Source organism: Leptinotarsa decemlineata, unplaced genomic scaffold (assembly GCF_025532065.1).
Source record: "Leptinotarsa decemlineata unplaced genomic scaffold, Ldec_3_MD MMD2_tig00000008_RagTag_RagTag, whole genome shotgun sequence".
Classification (NCBI taxonomy): domain Eukaryota; kingdom Metazoa; phylum Arthropoda; class Insecta; order Coleoptera; family Chrysomelidae; genus Leptinotarsa; species Leptinotarsa decemlineata.
The window spans coordinates 1,030,749-1,052,134 of NW_027412537.1; the positions used below are offsets into that span (position 1 = coordinate 1,030,749).

Consider the following 21,386-nt stretch of genomic DNA (forward strand, 5'->3'; position numbering starts at 1 on the left):
CAAATCAGCTGCTGATATGATTTCTCAACCACTTACATTACTGATAAATCAGGTTTTCGAAAAGAAAAAGTTACCTGTCATTTTTAATGTGTCATAGGTCATAGGTGATGTCATAGGTCATACATCTTTTCAAGAAAGGTTACAAATATCTAGCATACAATTATTGCCCCTTGAGCATTGTATCTAAGTTTGATTGGGAAAATTATAGAATTCATTGCGAAAAACTGAAAAAAAAAATTTTCATTTCAGTGAATTTCAGTGTCAGAGGCAATGTTCTATTAGAATATTGAGAACATTATAGAGTCTTTCTTGAAATGTTGATGTTAATAATATAATATCAGAAGTGAGGGGAATATATCACGATGTCACACAGAGTTCCATTCTAGGTCCCTCACTGTTGATAATAGTAAATCAGAGGTGAGGAAAATATATAACGGTGTTCCACAGGGTTTCATTCTAAGTCCCTTACTGTTAATAATAGAAAATCAGAAGTGAAGGAAATATAACATAGTGTTCCACAGGGTTCCGTTCTAGGTCCCTTACTATCCATAATTTGCATCAAGGATTTATGTAATTTTGTTTCACTAACAAATGTCTATTATTTGCCGATGACACAACTCAGTATGCTCAAGTAATTTTTATAATATACTTGTGATGCACTGTTTCGAACCTTTGGTGTGGGAATGAATAATAATTCTTATAATAGCCTAACTCATAAAATAGAATCCAACAAAACTTTATCAGATATTTGGTTTACTGCAAATAGGCTCAAACTGAATGATGATAAAACTCAAAGAGTGTTAATACTAGGGTGCAAGCTTGGGCTTTATGTTGGACGATCAAATGAACTAGTCTTCTCATATCGATGGTGTGACAAAAAAACTGTTCTAGTCGTTATTAGGAAACTGAAGAATATTGTCGGTACAGAAAAATTGACGTATTCTTTATTTCCCCCGGTTGTTTCTTATGGAATTTTCAAGTGAGATCATTCGTTACACTCCAGAAGTGTATTCAAATGCCAGAAAAAAAGCTATGAGAATCCTTGCTAATGCAGGTTTTCGGGAAAATTGTTGACCTATTTTTATTCTTAATGTTATTATAACTCTTCTAACTCGCCATATATTCACTGGAGTATATATTGGAGTAAATTTTGGGCTGGTGGCGTCATCGGTCTTCATTCCTTTGGGAACAACATTGGCCAGGCCATCATTGTCAGCGGCGAGCACTATAGGTCGATGATTACCAACTCTTTTTGACCTGAATTGGATAACCTAGACACCAACGATATGTGATTTTAACAGGACGGCGCTTTGTGCTATACAGCTCATGCCACATTGGATATTCTGCACTAGCGATTTGAGGGCATGGTCATCTCACGTGGAGGTGTTGTGAATTGGCCGCCAAGATCGTGCGACTTGATCCCGTTAGACTTATTCTTGTGGGGTTTTGTCGCAGTTGCATGCGAATAAGCCACCAACCACAGCGGCCCTCAAAGCCAAAACAACTCATGCCATCGGTCAAATTCAGCCTGATGTTTCGGATACCCTCCACCTAAAGAAGCCGTGGCGGTTTTTCAAAATAATAAAAAGTCTCACACACACTTTGTTAAAAATGAGGTTTCATTAGAAATGAGTTCTAAGAACTTCAACTTTCTATCAACGCGAGAAGATCCGCAAAAGAAAATAGGGTGTCAAGAATCAGGTCCTTGATTGGAAAAGTGCTGTGTAACTCTCATAAATCTCAGAGTCGATCCTTTGGATATATGAGCTAATTTAGGTGGGTGTCTCGTGTCTCTCATGTCGAGATTAGATGAAAAGAAAACTTTCGTCTTCATCAATTAGATTTGCATGTAATCGGGTCGGTAACTCCTCGAGGGGCTATTCTCAACGTGACCGACGGAAATCAGGATATCGAAATGAGATTTCGGCTCAATTTCATAGATTAATTAATTCTCCAGCAACTGATCAGTTTATGGAAATTAGGTGATCGAAATCATTCTTGAAAGTAATTATTGAGATCAGGGTTATTTAGAGTGAATTTATTGTCAAAAATAAGCCAACATTATATTACTGAATGGGAGAGTAAAATAAATATTATAATTTCGTCAACCTGCAAAAAATCAAACCTTAGAAAGTGAGACCTCAATAATCCACAACACACACAAGTTTAGCTGAAACAGAACAACTTAAAACTCGATATAACAGGTATTCAGGATGGGTTTTATTAAGAAAGTTATCCGATGGTCAGTAGATGTACAAAAGTTTGTTAAAAATACAAACTGAAAGAGAAATTTGTCCAAAATGACTATCTATTTTTCATTATGAAGACTGTGTTATACACCCGATACTCACGAAGAAAATACTGCTACAAGTATCCGTTGGAATTCAGTTTTTGTGATATTTTCTCATTTTTCAAATTTCCTTCTAGCATAACCATTTCTATCAGCAAATTCTATATGGTGAGCGTATGAAAATTTTGATGAAAAGTAGATCATTCCAAAAAAGATCCCTGATGATCCCCACTGAAGAATGTATGACTGAAAAGGTAGCTACTTCAAATTAGTGCCATACACATCGTAGATAAGGTCTTGAATAACAGATATTTATTTATTTATTTATTTATACACTGTTCTATAGGTTATACCCAACTGCAGAACAGGGATATAAGTCAAATCAGAATACAATACAATTATAATAATTTATAAGATAAAAACAATACACATAGAATTAGCTGAAGTACAAAGACCTAGTCTCCGAGATGAAACAGTAAAAAATGTCGAGTTGACAATTTGCAGAATTGCATTTGACACACATGTTCTGCAGAGGTGAACGTTTCAGAATATTTGTACGTGTTCTAGAGGTTGGTCTAGGTACATTGAAATTAAATTTTTGCAGAATATGTGGGTCGAAAATTAAATTATTAATCAGTTTTAAAAGAAAAATTGTGGAGTGACAATCACGACGGCAACTCTAGCTATTCATAGCATGTCTAGCTAACAATACATCATGGGGAAATCCAATTGGTGGATGGATATTGTCTGATCTATAAAAGAGAAGTTTTAGGAAACGATGTTGTACTGATTCAACTTTCTCTGTATACCACTGATGGGATGGATTCCAGATTATGGCTGCATATTCTGACGGAAGCATAGTATAAGGTTTTTGATGTAGATGGATATTCGTGCAATAAATCCATACATTCTGTTTGCAGCAGACATAATGGCTTCAATGTGTGGTACGAAGGAAAGTTTTGTGTCGAAGGTAACACCTAGATCGGTGAATTTGAGAGGCTGTTGAAGTGGAAAATCGTTTAATAAATATCGATATGAAAATGGACGATTTTTCAGTGTGTTCGTCATCACATTACATTTACTCGCGTTTAAAGAAAGATTATTGTGAAAACACCATTGCTCAACACGTTTCAGATTGAGGGAGAGTTGAAGACAGTCCTTGATGTCACTCACAATATAGTTTGAGATCATCCGCGTATATCAAACAGTTGATGTCAATGACCTCAATTGTGTCGTTAATGAAGGCGTTAAAGAGAAGTGGACCTAGGTTGCTTCCTTGTGGAAAACCCGAGGTAGTTGCATTTCCCACGGACTTGAAACCATTGAATATACCACACTGACTAATGTCATTGAAGTATGATTTAAAAAGTTGGATCAGGGTTAGAGGAAAGCCGTACCTGTACAATTTCGATAGCAGTAATTCATGATCAAGTCTGTCAAACGCCTTTAGAAGTCCGTATATATGACATCAGTTTGGGAAATGTCATGGCGTGAAACCATTTTGTGTCAAATATATTCGGTATAACAACTATAATCATATGTACTGCTCTGAAGATCCATTCCTTATGGTATCTGTTGATACTTTTTTTGTACATGAAATTCATATTGTTTATCATCCTTTTAAGTTTATGATGAATTGTTGTGAAAAATTCCCCTGTACCGTGAGATAAACAGTGACACTTTCCAAAACCCATCGAGAAAAACTCACGAATTAATTTGTCACGATCCTTTGATATTATTTCGAATGAAGAAATGTAGAAAAGTCAAATAAATTATAACAGAGATGTGTCTGAATTTCATTATTTCGGACTTTCATTGTCTAATATGATTTAAACTGATTTGAAATCCCTGAAAGAATAAAAAAAAATTAATATCTGAGAATAACAATTATATTGAGCAAAAAAACACTGAAATGAAATTACAATAAAATAAAATACAAGCAATAATTGAAATTTGAACAATGAGGAATAAAAATTAAAAAGTTCCAAGTCTTTATGACGTTTCGATTGTTAGTATCCATAATCGTCTTTGGCTGCTGTCGTGAAGTAACTTAGTTTGAAATCTTTTACTTTAAATTTTTTTATTATTCAATTTTCAATTCTTATTTGTATTTTATTTGGTTGTGATTTCATTTCAGAGTGTTTTGCTTAATATAATTGATATTTTCAAATATTTATTTTAATTTTTTTATTCTTTCAGGAATTTCAAATCATTATTAGATAATAAAAGTCCAAACTTCTGAAATTTCTCATGAAACATTTGAACAACCTTCAAAGAGACGTGTCTGATTAGAGCATATAATGGCGAGTAGGCTAAAGACTAGGAACCAGTTTGAAAACATTCATCTGCAGTACCGTATTTTTTTCAATTTTCATCATCTATTTGAGATTCAACAGATATTTCAATCTTATGAGCAACTCTGTTCAACTCCGAAAAAACTTCAGTTTCAAATTGATGTTTCATGTTGAATCGTTGATATTTATGTCGGGGAGTGACATAATTTTCTGGCTCAAACGACTTTCCGAGCTATGCAATTTCAGTTTTCAACTTATAAACAGAAGACGAAAAGGCTCCATGGAATTTTATGACGGGAAATATGTGGCTGCATTTGCCACTAGACGAAGTTCAGTGAAGTTTACGTGAAATATAGATAGATAAATCTCGTAGACTACCAACGAATAATAATGAGAGATTCTCAGGGAAAGAATAAGAATTTCCGAATGATGTACCGCAAAACGTAAAATATTTCAATTTATGTGCCGCCTCTATGCATTCATTTAAAAACGGAGTTACGTGTCTTCCACTTGACTGTTCGTTAAATTTTGTGTAGTAAATTATCCAATGAAATTCGTTCTAAACATGCTTCTTTCCAGAGGAACAGTATCAGAGTCAGTATATTTTCGAAGGGCTTATTTGCTTTTACCTATTCGAAATTTCGTTTATAAGTCAAAAGAAAAAAATGAAGTAGTGACTAAAATAAATACATATTATTATATTGTGTTCAGAACTTCTTTCAAGATGAACGTCTAATGCAAGACATCATTCGGAATAAAACAAAACTTGAAAGTTGTGTTACTCGTCAAGATACAAAGATTGGGCAAAATTTATACTAGGTGAGACGATATGATTAGAACAACACGACTTTGATTTTGCTTTATAAAAAATCTGCCTTTTGAATCGTTATGTGGAGCGATACTTGATGAAAATCCATGACTAACGTATTCAAAAAACAGTTCATTGTGAGATTTTCGTATGCATGAAGAAACCATTGTATGGCGAAACACGTTTTTCGTTTTCGTAAAACTGTTTAGAAAAAATCTCACGATAAAATGATTTTTGAATCCGTTATGGGGAGCATACTCATCAATCAGCATAATGATTTCATACTTTTTATTCATTTCAGAGTTTTTATATATTTCATCTTACAGTATTTCTTACATATAGAGGCATTCATTTCATCAAGTCAATCAATCTTTATGAAGCAATAATATTCCTACAAATTTCATATTGTGATTACTAGAGGAGTCAACGGATATGTAAAAACAGCTCCGATTTTCATATTTTTCAAATGTATGCTTTAATTTAGTTTTTGACATCAGAAACTTTTTGTAGCGGGGACATTCATTATTCAAATTGTTGAAACCATATGCATGATATTCATATAAAAATTCAGTTTTTCGTTGCTTTCCTTTGAAAACTTTTTCCTATAATTATTCAGTATAACAATAGTTCATCAGATATTTACGTAATAACCATGGTATCAACGTTAAAATTGGTTTTGATGGATATAATGGTGATGTAATTCATGCATATTCAAAAAACACTTTATTGTGAAATTTCCACTAAATGGTTTTACAAAAACACAACACGTGCTTCGCCATACAATAGCTGCTTCGGGCATGTCTTCATGGCATGGAATGTGAAGACATGCCCGAAGAAGCCATAGTATGGCGAACCACGTGTTGCGTTTTTGTAAAACTGTGTTTTTTGAATACGTCAGTTATGTATTTTCATCAAGTATTCGCCAATTCCATCATATATATATATATATATATATATATATATATATATATATATATATATATATATATATATGCAATTCAAGCATCTCAGAACAATCGTAGATATTTAAGTTACAAGTATATACTTCACTAGATCATTTATCTGAAGAATATATAAATTTCCGAAGAAACATTTATAGAAAACAACTGCAGGTTGCTTCATTTCGATTTATTTCATTATCATTTTCTTATCAAGTTCATCCTTCAGGAAATATTAGAGCGTTATTTTTCTACAGCTGGATTTGCAAGTGAATTCGTTTGATATGTTATTTTCCTGCGTTCTCTGTCGGAGGTCATGACTGAGTTGTATAGTGTTATCCAAAATATACCAAAATGGCAATATATCACTGAATAAAAAATCAGGCTGTAGTATCTCGACAGAGTTCGAAGGATACTATTACAATAAATATCTGCACCCTGGTTTGCAGGTAAATATAATGCGACGTGGATTGAAAATGGTCTAAGAATAATGTACTTCGATTCCTGTTGAATTTATTATCAGGTTGTCAATTCGGTATATCTTTGGAAATAATTTACACTCTTGTTCTATGCAGTTGATGCTTTGAAAAAGTTCTTTCGAGTTTTTGGGAGTTTTGGCACAACAAATTGTGAGAATATAACGTCGTCAAACAATGTCTCTGTGGATACATCATTTATTGCAATCAACAGAGCCTCTACTTATCGAAGGTGAGATAGAGATATAACAAATCGTAATAGATGGTGTCTTCTTATGGAGAGCCATCATTCCTACTTCTCGCTGAGAATTGTTCTTGTTGAGGACAGGTAAGTTAAACAAATATTTCATTTTTGCGATGCTTTTTCAGCTCTGGTTAAAGAGATTTTCAAATAAATCCGTCACGAGGGCTCATGATTGCGATACGTATTATCTGAAATTAATCACACCGCAACTTCCACTACAGTCACCCTAAAATTTTCAAATAGCGGGTGGGTCAGATAAGATGTCATTTGAAAGCCCTTGAAATTGTCTATGAATTTGGAAATTTCGCGAAATAGTCTTGTAGAAAATCATCTGAAAATTTCAATTTCTGAAACCGCTCACTTTCTATTGAGTTGATTGAATGTTTAAATTGATAGCCACCGTTCTCCATGAAACCCATCGAAAATGTTTTTAATGCAAATTCTATAGAGATGCTGATTATATTTCATTTTTCAGCTATCCACTGTAGAAAAAATCAAAGGGTGGGAAATATGGTGACAGTTAAATATAATTTAAAGTTACCTCTTTTCACAATTCAGAATCGTGTGTAATATTATTGTGGATCAACAATATTGATGCTTTGACAGGAGTCTAATATACTCTATGCCACTGAATTGGGAGAAGAAGCAGCACGAATGGCCTACACGATCATCAGATTTTTCACCCTTTGACCTTTTGTATGAATACTTCGATAAAAATCAACAGAATACAACAATACAACAATGTCATTAGAATATTTGTATGAAAAAATGGTCTTCTGCAGGTTGTGATCAAGAAGGTTTCAAGTAAGCACTCAAATAAGTTCTAATGTTAATATGCATTTTTTTATGAAACCATTGGACGAAGTGAGCTGCAAAATAGCCTCGAATGTCATTTAAGAATTTTCAGGTGATTACCATTTGTGCTTGGAATCAGGAGTGGGGTAAAATTTACTGTAAATAATTTATCTGTAAATTGCAAAGCGGTTTCGGCTTTTACGCCATCATCAGTGCGATACCTGCAAGTAAGTAATAGTCGTGAAATTTGTTTGAAATTGAACTTTGAATTCGTTTTTGAATTACTTACTCGAAGAAGAAGATCCTGTAAAATCAAAGTACGAAACCTTAGTACAACACTTCTCTGAGTAGACGTGAACATGAACATTACAATAAATACCCTTTTGGGTTCAACATATTGATATTTTGTTTCAAAATTATAAAATTATTTCCAGCGTGCTCAATAACGAGTACAAGCAGGAAAAGGAAGTGAAAATTTGACATAGACATATATAGAACATATTTAGTTTGACAAATGACATATGTAGTAACCACAGTACGTAAAAATTCCCCAAGGTGAACAAAGAAGTATTCAATTGGGATTTTGAGAAATGTTGATTTTCAATTAGTTAATTCAGTCGTCTATGTAGAGGAATGAATGATCTATTCAATTATACTCTTGTATTCAAACAAAGGGGATTATTATGTAATTCTTCGTCTATTTGTAAATCTTCTAGAAAATCCAACTTACTAATTTTTTTTTTATCTCAATAGGTTGGATTTTCTAGAAGATTTACAAATGGACGAAGAATTATATAACAATCTCCTTTGTTTGAATACACAAGTACAATTGAATAGATCATATATATTTCTTTACATAGACGACTGAATTAACCAATTGAAAATCAACATTTTTCAAAATCCCAATTGAAAAGTTCTTTGCTCACTTTGGAGAATTTTTACGTATTGTGGTTACTACATATGTCGGCGGGTTGGTTATTCTTGTTCATCTTTCAATGCTTGAACCACTGTGCATGTTGTTTTTGGCGAGTGCATTAGCTTAGTGTGAGTGGGTTGAGCAAACCAGCCATCGGATGCCTGCTTCCACGCAGCCCCGTTGGATACGGGAATGACAGAATCACTTGCGGTTCTGTTATTCCCTAACTGAATGACATCCCAACGATGGCTCAATCCTAAGGTGTGTGTATCCGTGTCGAGAGGATGGATGACACTGAGCCTATCAGCTGTCTCTACGGAACCTTCGAGATACCGGGCTCCCTCTCGTCGTAGCATCGCCTTGTCACATTAATGCGGGGCTCTACCTTCGTTTCCTAGCTACTCGTGGGACTTGTATGGACAGAATAAACTTAAAAATTCTTTCTGACGCTGAGTCTACAGATGAGATGGATGTCGAACTTACGACTCCAACTGACCTTCCTGTAAATTTAGATCAGGAGCGATAGCTTCTCAACTCTCCAACTCCTGATCCAATAACTGAAACTTGAAAAAAGGGTTGATGGTGCAGCCAGAAAACGACTGAGTCGTCTCCTCAAGAGAGGGTTACCTTATGAAACCACCTTGCACCAAATTCTTGTGCGGCGTACACAGAATCTGTCTCGAGTGGAGGAACAAACTCCCCATGAGCAGGTTAGCAAGTGTTTGTGCTCACTAAAATTAGAGGCAAAAAAGCCCTGTACGGTTGGATCTAAGGCATCGTCAGGTGTAGCTGACGTGCAAAAACCCTTGTATGGGAAGGTTTTCGCGGATATCAAGGTGGGAATCTTTCACCTTGACTTTCCGACTGCCACATTTATGATGAAACAGTAGAACATATACTTTGTACCTGCCCCGCTGGGGAACGAATCAGGTTTTTAGAGTTCGGCAGAGCCGTACTCTTACCATCTGACCTGAAAGACCACTCACCATACACACTAATCGGCTTCGTTGAGAAGCTAGGTTCATTTGGTCGAGTGTGAATTGGTGTGAGCCACAGTAAACCCTTGCGGGTTACGGTGGGGGATATAATAGACTCACTCACTTTGGACCTAACCTAACCCTATTACATATGTCATTTGTCAAACTGAATATGTTCTATAATTAATGATGATCTTATGTCTATGTCAAATTTTCACTTCCTTTTCCTACTCATTCTCGTCATTGAGCACGCTGGAAATAATTTTTAATTTTCAAACAAAATATAAATAAGTTAAACCCAAAAGGGTATTTATTGTAATGTTCATGTTCACATCTACTCAAAGTAGTGTTGTACTAAGGTTTGACGAGTAAGTGATTCACAAAAGAATTTAAAGTTCAACTCAAACAAATTTCACGACTATTACTTACTTGCAGGTATCGCACTGATGATGATGTAAAAATAGAAAACGCTTTGCAATTTACAAATAAATTGAATTGAAGGGGTTACTTTTTTTTAATTGTAACCCCTTCAATTCAAATAAGATTCCTCTTGGCTGGGATTGAATCAAATAGGTGAATGAATGACATTACGATGTCATCGATGACATAAGCAGATCAAGCTTGTTCCGTGACATTAAAAATCGTAATTCATGAATGAACTGTGTGTATTTTCTATAATGTTATCCAGTTTGGTACTGAAGAGCCTTGTGTCTTAAGGCGAAACATCGGTGTATACCAGTGAGTATAACTCACTATAAAGTAGAACTCATGTGAATGATATCTGATTTTTATTCCACAACTAATGTTTGAAATACAAACTGAGTAGAGAAAAGTATCTTCTGTATAATTCAGTGTTTGTATAGAAGTATTTGTTTCGAAAGAATTTTTTCTTTCGTGTAATTCAATGTTTATATGAAAGTAGCTGTTTCAGGAGGACTTTCTTTTAGTTTGTGTCTGAAAGTTACTTCTTTGCATGATCTACACATCCATGTATAGAGTTACTTATTTTAAAATTGATTACTTCCTTCTTTTCCTTGGAAGATTCCCTCATCCTTGTTTTTTGTATCAAGATGGAGTAGTAGAAAGCCACAAACTTTCTTTTCCAAAAACAAATAAATTATTTACCCAAAATACGACTCCATTCCTGATTCATCAGTTACGATAGTGAAAATGGTGACGAAATGTTGTTTTCGTTTCCTTGCCGCCATGTACGTTGATGATCAATCCCAACCGTTCACAGATAATACTCATTTTTACTCGCCTCTAACTAATTTTCACTCAAACTGATGTAAAATTTCCGTTTAATAAGTCATTATTCTCAAACATATTCCACATTATTCTAGTTTCACAAAGCCGTCCCAACTTCGAGTAATATCTTAAACTATCTTCTTGCTTTTAAAACACACATAAACTAAAGCAGCGCACCATTAACCTCCATGCACATGCCATGCCGAGTGCTAGGCTAAGAGCATCTTCAAAGCGCCACCATAGAAATCGGGAACAATCCGACTTACCTCGTAAATACAGCAGCGATAAACCACGCCAAGAGGCAGATGAGTGATGCTCGCGCTTTAGTACATATATAACCAGCTTTCAGGGGCTTGCAAATCGCGTAGTAGCGCTCAAAGCTTATGGCAAGTATGGTCAACACTGATGCATGGGCTACTGTCAGTTCTACGAAGGGTACTGCTTTACCTGAAACAAATAAATCATCATTATTTTTCTTTCCGAAAAAAAGACCTCAACTTGAAGGATAAGGATGCTTGTTCTTATTGTTAAGATCATAACGATAATAACAAATGATTTACATAATATTTATAGGAGATTCTAAAAGCTTTTTTCTGTATCTTTTCAGGATTGTCAATGTTCTGATTGAAAACAAATTTGCGTAGGAATGGTCACACAACAAATATAAGATTTTTCAAAAATATTTCACATCGAAATGAAACAAAATAATCGTAATATTTATATAGACATCATAGTCAATAGTATTGCAATATCGATTATGTTATCCATACTTACAGTTTCATGAAACAAGAAACTCATTAGGCGGGATAGTAGATTTCATTCGGGAGGAAGGTTTTCAGTTCTTGTTTGAAAGAGTAAAGCCATTGTGAGGCGAAACACGTGTTGCGTTTTGGTAAAACTGTTTACTGAAGTTATAATGAATAATTCAGATATCTTTCAGATTATTTCCTTCAAACTGATAAAATTATGAAAAAACTGAATGTTGAACTGTCAAAACACCGTTACAACGATAAAACGCTCTTTACCAACAGCAATAAAACTGACAGCCATGAAAATATCTTCTAGGTGTCAGTATTCTTGAAACATACGTGACTCTTAGGTCCTAGTGATGCATTATCCTCACAATTTTCTATCACTCTCACTGTCCTAATCAAATTGAAATAATAGAATCAAAGATTCAAACATGATTGTGACTAAATATTGAAACTTTACGTAAATGCTCCTACAAAAATTCACCGGTTCAATTTGATATGATTATGAAAGACACTAGACCCTAACTCTACTGTGACAACTCAAATAGATATGTACAATCAAAACTCACCAATACAATGAACAAATCCAAAAAATCAAAATAAAAAACGAATTTCCACATATCACTGATATACATTATCTCAAGGAAATGAGACAATAATCCTTCAATTCAAACTAGAGCTTGAATACCAACAACTCATGTATGATATTCAAAATTTCAATATCTCAATCGAAATTTATTGGTATGATGAAACATTTCTCATTCGAGTCGAAACATCATTCTTAATAGTGCCAATTTTGAAAGAATACGCGACGTACAGTTGATGCATCTAGACGCGTCAAGTGAAATTGATGACTCGAATACCGGCTCTGCGATAGACAGATTTTTAACAATGAAATTCTATTCTTGAAGTTCAGCTCAGTCATTCTCGTACTCTGTTCACATTGAGTCTTTCATAATTGTACATTGAAACAAACGTTCGTGTTGAATATTCTTTTTATTCAGATTTGAGAATTGTTATTTTGCTCTTCTATCGATGCACCCAGCTGAGAATATTTGAGAATATTTCAGGAAATACTCCTTATGAATACGACTCGACCTGAAAATTTCATGGCAAAATAACAAATTTTTTGTTAAAAATGTAACATTTTGTGATCTTTCGAATCAAATTGCTCTCAAGTAACTTGGTGAATTACCTATAGATCTGAGACGACGGAACATGGAAGCCATAAATCAGGCTGAATTTGACCGATGACATGGGCAATGTTAGCTTTGAGGACCGCTGTGGTTTGTAGCTCATTTGCATACACCTGCGACTTGAGAAAACTCCACAAGAAGAAGTCTAACGGGGTCAAATCGTACACTCTCGGTGGCAAGTTCACATCACCTCCACGTGAGATGACAATGCCCTCAAATCGCTCATGCAGAATATCCAATGTTGTATGAATTGTGTGTTACGTAGCACCGTCCTGTTGAAACCACATGTCTTTGGTGTCCGGAATATCCAATTCAGGCCGAAAGAAGGTTGGTAATCATCGACCTATAGTGCTTGCCTTTGACAGCGATGACGTGGCCAACTTTACTCCCAAAGAAATATGAACTAATGATGCCAGTAGCCCAAAATCCACACCAAACAGTAACTTTTTCGGGATGCATTCAACGCTCTTGGATGAGATGTGAATTGGCATCGTCCTAAATTTCACAATTTTGTTTGTTCACGTACCCATTCATCCAGAGATGGACCTCATCGCTGAAAGATTTTTCGACCAACTACTCCATTCAGCGAACACACATTTTCTACGGTCGTTTAACTTTATTTCCTGGATCGATTGGATTTTGTTTTCGATGTTTTCGGCAGATCTTACGTTTTGTCGACACGGGTGTTGCTCGATAGTTTACTAGACCAGTAGACATTCACCATATTGCGATTATGGCGACCGTAAAATTGTCGAAGCGCGCGGTACGTTGTCCGAACAGATAAAACAATTTTATTACTTGCACGTGTTGTTGAATGCCATATCTGTCCATGGTGATATGGCAAAATTGACTGAATAAATAATAACTTATTCGACAGATGTAGCTTCTACAAGATGTCGAAGTTAGGAAGTCACTTTTGAAAAAACCTTCATTAGTGTTGACTTCATTTGTGTTCTTGGAAATATGTAGGTGAATTTCAAAAATGAAGAACCCAGAAAAAGTCAGAATATCGAAATCTCTTAACGATTCTTATAGGAATATACGTTGGGCTTCCCTGCAATATATAAGGAAATCCATGAAGAAGCAACTGAAACATCTAAGAACAGCAAAGGATTTTTCTAGAAGCAAATGCCATATCTTGACAATCGTTTAACTTTCACATAATATTGAATTATCATCGGAATTGATCAAATATAAAAAAATAAAATTGCTGAAGAAGCTTTGAATTCAAGAGTTTGTTCAAGTTGAATTCATGAAATTTCACGTTTTTAAAATGATTTCATATTTTGATTTTAAGATTTATACCGATCTAATAATATTGATATTTTCATTTTTGAGGATCAAAAAGTAAGAGTTCAACTTATTATTCTTAACATCTAGCATAATTTATCAATGACATGTTATTGGCATACATTGGTCCAAGTATAGGACCTTGTGGTAAAAACGCGATTGAATCAGAATTCTTCAGATTTTATGTTTTTCATTCTTCTTAGATTGTGTTGTTGATACTGACTTATTGTACAATTTGTTAGAAATGATAAAATTCACTCTACGGAAAGCCTCGGTAGATAATAACATTATCCTGAGGTGGGTTAAAGGGTACGACAGGAGTAAAGGTAATCGCATTGCCGACTCTTCAGCCAAGAAAGCGGCTGGACTGAGAATTTTGGGACCCAGTGGCACCTACGGCCTGATGACTTCGACAATTGCGGAACCCGTCACACCCGTGCTCAATCCCAAAAGAGTTGGGATGAAATCAAAGGATGAAATCTTGCCAAATTCACCCTGGGCGACCCTGGGAAGCTGGCGCCGAAGAAATATCTGGCTTAACAGTAGGACTTCTGACTGGCCACTGTCAACTGAAGAAACACCTCCACAATATGGGGCTAGTGGACACACCTCTTTGCAGGATGTGTGAACAGGAAGATGAAACTGTCAGGCATGTCCAATGCGAATGTCCGGAGTTATCGTAAATTAGAGAGTGTGTGTTCGGCGAGTGTTGGCCTATACCTGCCGATATAAAGGAGATGTCTCCCAGAGACCTTCCTGGTAAGGACAGGATGGACGATGACCTAAGAGGACAACTCTTCGGGAGGATGTGGGCCTACAATCACCCTCCCTACTCTACAGATACAGATCCACTCTACGGATACTTCTCTAATTCCATGAGATTTTTTTCGCGGAACTACATAAAATGTATGAATTGTCTTACTGATTGAAAATTTTGTTCTCAATCCAAGTAGATTCTCAGTTAAGAGAATATGGTAGTAATATTATTACAGTTAACCAACCAACCAACCTTTGTATTCGAAGTTCGACAAATGTGTTCACAAATAATTTCATTGCAAAGGTTGAAGTAACACCTATTGAATTCTATATGAAATAGCACATCAAAGTGAAGTTGATAGTTATGAATAACTATCTGCAGGTTTGTGGTGACGAATTTACTTTTGATGATACTGACTTCAAATGCTTACCATTATTTGAAATTGTAAGAAATATTGAAGACCAGTTTGATTCGACGTAATTTCAACGAGGACAATAATTTTTCTTCTATGATCGATGTTTTTGACACTCATAACACATAAATATAGCTAAAAAATATTTCCGTCTAATGATTCAGAGACACTGGACACTGATAAAAACTTATTCGTTTTTTTCACCAACGCTACCCCCCTGGCATCAAACCTGAGTATATTTTGCCACAGAAATTTACAAATAAATCGAGTTACAATGTTTCATATTTATATTTTAGATTTAATTATGAATGTTAGAATTATGTTGTATATTTTCTCATTGAGTTTAGCTAAAAGGACTGTTATATTGGTTGGAAACGAAACATTTGAAGAAAATAAATTATTTAAAGAATCCGGCCAGTACGGTTCGAAGTTGGGACAAGTCAATGAGATGTGATTTATATCCACTAAAGAAAAAATTGTTCATTCGTGTGATGGTAGTGGCCGAAAATCTTTGAAAGTTGAAGTTGTCTATGTGGGTAATACTTTTTGGGATAGTGGGGTGGATTACTGAATAATGAATCTCTGATTTAGATGAGAATTATTTCCTGAGTCTCCCCAAATTTAGTCGTATTTCATATCTAACGTCTGAGATTATATCTTGCGGGGAGCTGATATCAGTTATCAATTCTAGAGATGTGGCTTCTTTCACTGCCATATCTACGTTTTTATTTCCGGCAATACCCGAGTGACGTTCGATCCAAATGAAAACAATGTCAATTTCGTTACTGAAGAAGTGATCAGATTTTTATAATTTAAAAAATGAATGAATTTTCATTGATATGTCTTTTGTAGTTAGTGATGAAAAGAAGGCAGATTTACAATCCGATAAAATGACTGAACTAGGTTCACCATTATGATTAACCCACAAAAGAGCTTGAAGTATAGCATAAGCATCTGCTGTGTAAATCAAAGTTTTATTGGGAAGGTGGAATTGAGAAATAATATTTTTGTTTTGTATATAGAATGCACTTCCAGTGCCATGATCACTTTTAGACTCAGTATATTGTGTTGGGAAATTCAATTGTTCCCAGTATCGATTTTGTTAGAGCTTGATTGAGTTGAGAATTCACTGAGAACTTAGGGAATCTGACCGTTTGTAGGAAATTCCAGCTGAAACTCAAACATGTTCCGAGAGTTGATGTCATTTATCCTCTCTGATATTGTGGCGAAGGCTTCAGCTAAAGGAGGATTATTTTTATGGTTCCAGTACTGATTAACGAGATTTTCAATTGATAAACTGTGAATGGCCCCCATTGAGATATTACTGCATAATTTGATGTTGACTAATTTCTTGCAGAACAGAAAAGGTCTGCGTAGGAGGAGAGGACGTTCCTGAGCTTCTACAAGTATAGCTGGAGTTGGCGCCAAGACAAATGTTTATAGCGTTTGCTTGCACTCGGTCTATTAGTAACATAATCGAATCTGCGGCCGATCCGTACAATATACATCCGTAATCGAGTATGGATTTTTTTTCTTCAAGATGGGTAGCCAAGTACGGTCCATTTCTAAGGAGCTGTTCGAAATACAATTCTCTTCAGCTTACGTCTTCTTAGCTTACGTCTCTTAGAGTGAGGTTCATTATTTCTTAGCAATTTTTTTGATAGGCAAAATTGTTAAATACGACAAGTTACTGATAAATAAAACATTTTACTTTCTGAAAAATACTTTGATTTTACGAAGTAACTTTTCACACTTCTACACTTATATAGAGTTTTCCATTATAGTTTTTATATTTTTCATATTGTGGAAGGTAACAAATACCTAAAACAAGGTCGATGAAAAACTGATTTTCCTCCTCAAATAATGACTTTCGTTGAATATTATCAGAGTCCTTTCGGTTTCATCGGATATAAAAATCCACCCAATCAGAAATATGGAATTCAAAAATCGTCAGCACTTACTTAACAAAGACAATTTCAATTTCTTTCTAGTATTATGAGAGAAGGTAAGAGTAGTTGGATGCATTCAAATGCTAAAAATAAACATAGTTGACGTTATGATGGAAAATCGATAAAAGCTTTTCTGTCTGTTAAACTGCTGGAATCATAGTATGCTCCAGCATTTTACCATTGTAAATTTAATATTGGTTGTTTGAGAACACGATTCCAACTTCGATTCACTGCAATTGACATGGCTGTTTAACGTTCACGCTCTGCTTGCCTGCATAGTCAGCGTTCATTAATTTTACAAATTATGACTTTGTGCAATGCATAAATCAAACAAACTCATAATACAAGGTACAGATGAAATATCACTCTATAAAATTGGTTCGTAGAAGAGTTATTCTCCGTCAACTTGATAGAAAACAAGTGATTTTATTTTAAATGTTCCTATTCGTTTTTCGTGAAAAGGAACTAGACCAATATACGAATATCGCCAAGTCAATCATCAGTTTGGAGGCTAATATTTCTGCGTTGTTCAACTATTGAATGATTATTTATTGACGATGTACTGTAGATCAATGGTTTTGATTCATGGAAAACATTGTAAAAAAGGGTGATTGTTGTGTGTACAAGGTGTCTCAAAGTTCAACATTAGCCATTGAAGGGCTAAACAGATATACTCACCAATTTAAAAAAAATATTTTTCAATGAAAATGATTTACGATGGAAAGTTTCAAATTCAATTGTAAACCAATTACACTCTAGTTCTTGGACATTAGGTGAATTTTTAATGTAAATAAATTACTTGGTATTATGAAAAAAGGTTTCAACAATGGTTTACATCGTGTTGAAATCGTATGCGTGACATGAATAGGTGAAATTCTTCATTTCATAACTTCTATTATGTTCTGAGATTCTCGTTTCAGAATTTCTTGAAGTCCTTCCTACATATACTTTTGGACAAAATCCGCAAGTTAGTTTGTAGACACCTGATCTGTTATTCTTGTCTATCTGTGACTTGTGGTTCTTTATATGTCAACTCAAGGAGTTAACAGTCTTATATGCTATGCTGATATTTCGTTCATTTTGTTCATCTTGAAGGTGCCAGTATTGTTTTTGTGTGAGGATATACTAGGTTCGTAGCTTGTTTAAAAATGTTGTATTACTAATGTGATGAATTACATTCGGGTTGAATTTGTTATCTACTGAAATTTGTTTTATCAGATCTGATTCCTTAGTGAAATTCTCAATGGACATTGGTATGTTAATTATTCTGTGAATCATACTGTTGGAAGCTGTTAAGTTATGTTGCTGGTCAGGTTTGAGGTTTACAACAATTTTGTATATACAGTGTAACCATTAAAGTGCGTACCATATGGGAAACTTTTTTTTCGAAAAGTTTCAATAAAGTTTAACTTCGGCACTTGTTTGTGCTTCAAATTTAACTTAAAATGATGCAGCCAACTGCGACCCACTGACGTTCAGTGTTTGTCAAATTTGACCTTTTTTTTTGAAAAAAATTGAAAACGTGCATTTTTAGATCGAATTTAACAAAAAGTTACTTGCAAAAGTTGTGTCTACGGCAATTTTATATCCATATGCCAAATTTTATGCAACTAGGATAAACTTAACGTTTTGCTTATTTTTGACAAATATCCCCTTTATTTTAAAAAACAAGTTCGGTAAATTGTCATCAATTCATGTATACATAACAAACTCATCATGGAGTTTAACTTTTCTGATACATTTTTACTCATACGGACATTTTTAGAGAGAAATTAAAAATTTGCTATAAAAATTTCAACATGACTGGTGCAAAGACTGGTGCACTTGGCTAATTTCGATAGAACTATTATTATTATTATAAATTTTCAACAACAATAATATTATAGAAAATACAAATGGGTACGAAAAATTACTTATTGTTCTAAATGAGGTTGTCAAACACTTATAGCCTACATTTCAGTATGTCGTCCTCCAGGTTCAATACAAATTATGGTCCTTCTACTGACATTTAATAAATCGGGGATTTATATTTGCACAGCACTCGCGAATGGTATTTTCCATATGTTGTATGTCAGTAAATGGTCTACTTCGGTACACATATTGTTTCAGGTAACGCCACAAGAAAAAGTCTAAAGGCGTCAAGTCGGGTGATCTAGGTGGCCAATAATGTTCCCAGTTACGTCCATTAACTTTGCCTCTGAACATTTGTTGGAGGGACTGTTTTATAGCAACCGTGTGATGTATTGGTGCGCCATCAAGCTGATACCATAGGTCGTAGTTAATATTTGAAGGCATATTATCTAAAACTTCACTAACCTCATTATTTAAAAAGTTGACATAACCGACGGATGATAAATTTTCCCTAAAGAAAAATGGCCCAATTATCTGGTCGTTAAGTATCCCACACCATACATTAGTTTTAAAGGAATACTGATCACCACATTCAACTGTGAAATTGGGATTTTCTTGGGCTCACCACCATCGGCAATTTTGAGAACTTACCGTTCCATTTGAAGAGAACGTTGCCTCATCTGTCCATACAATTTTATACGGAAACTTTACATTTTCTTCTCTCTCTCCTTGAAACCAGAATGAAAACCCCAAACGGACATCAAAATTTCGTTCTTTCAATTTGTTAATAAATTTTGGCTTGTAAGGCCAAAATTCATTCTTTAATAATATTTTTCTTACACTTTCTCTCTTGTAATCGGTATTTTTTATAATATCGGTTATGCTCGTTTGCCCGTGTTCAATAACTTTTAAACAAATGTTAAGTTGGGCTTCCTCATCATATTTACTTGGAGTGTGCTTTTTATTAAATCGATTTGCTACGGATTCTGTTTCTCTGAATTTCGACATTATCCTTGCCACAGTAGTATGTTGAAAATTTTTTCCTGGATGCCGTTCATTAAAAATGTTAGCTACTTGCCGGTATGGTGTATTCTCACCACATATTAGAACTATTTCTATTCTTTCCTGAAGAGACAACAATAACTGTTAAAAATTTTATAAGTAAATCAACAACTTGACACTACCATGGCATGCATTTTATTTGTCAAGACCTACTTAAAAATTTTATTCAACGTGATTAAGCATCCTTTCCGTCCTAGTTAGTGTTTACAAATAATCTGTAAATACTGAATATTGAAATTTTAATGTAATTTCAACTCTAGTAATTTTATTAATACTTAACAACTTGTTTTTTTAAATAAATGGGATATCTGTCAAAAATAAGCAAAACGTTAACCTTATCCTAGTTGCATAAAATTTGGCATATGGATATAAAATTGCCGTAGACACAACTTTTTCGAGTAACTTTTTGTTAAATTCGATGTAGAAATGTTCTTTTTCAATTAAAAAAAAAAAGTTGAATTTGACAAACACTGAACGTCAGTGGGTCGCAGTTGGCCGCATTATTTCAAGTTAAATTTAAAGCACAAACAAGTGCCGAAGTTGAACTTCATTGAAACTTTTCGAAAAAAAGTTTCCTATATGGTGCGCACTTTAATGGTGACACTGTATATTTTTTCATAATGAATCATTGTGAGAATGAATCTTATTTGTCTCATTCATACAGTATACGTGATGTAATGATATGTGATAATGATATGAATGAGTTATCTATATACGTTTGAAAGGTATCTGTTCAGGAACTTCAGTTACTAGAGGTCTCGTTCCAAATATCACATTTTTACTAAATGCATTTTATAACAGAAAAAGTAAACTTGTAAAGTGTCAATGATAAACGTTTATATTGAGAGATATATGCCAATAAATGATATCTGCTAAGAAATGGTGAAAATAACGTCAAGTATTAATTCAGTTTTACCGGAATAAAGCGTCAGCAAGCAAGTTTATGAAACAGTAATAATACAGATATTTTTCTCGAGAGAATTTATCTGGTTGAAGCTGGGATGATTCTGCAAACGTGTTAGGAATTACACGTTGAAAGGTAAGACCTCGTTAGTCCATAGCTCGCACAAGTTTCTCAACTTGTCGTTCGTATGGAGGTGACAACTGATTAACGAAATAACAGAGTTTAAA

The 21,386-nt window shown here is 34.5% G+C and overlaps 1 protein-coding gene across 2 annotated transcripts in view; it reads right to left on the reverse strand.

Annotated features, from left to right (window-relative positions):
* Positions 1-21,386, reverse strand: part of ETHR (ecdysis triggering hormone receptor) — a 275,804-nt gene that overhangs the window by 75,293 nt on the left and 179,125 nt on the right. For both annotated transcript variants that reach the window (XM_074170826.1, XM_074170825.1), the window contains exon 3: positions 11,253-11,433. In XM_074170826.1, the coding sequence (XP_074026927.1) occupies positions 11,253-11,433 (181 nt within the window). The remainder of the gene's footprint in view (positions 1-11,252; positions 11,434-21,386) is intronic.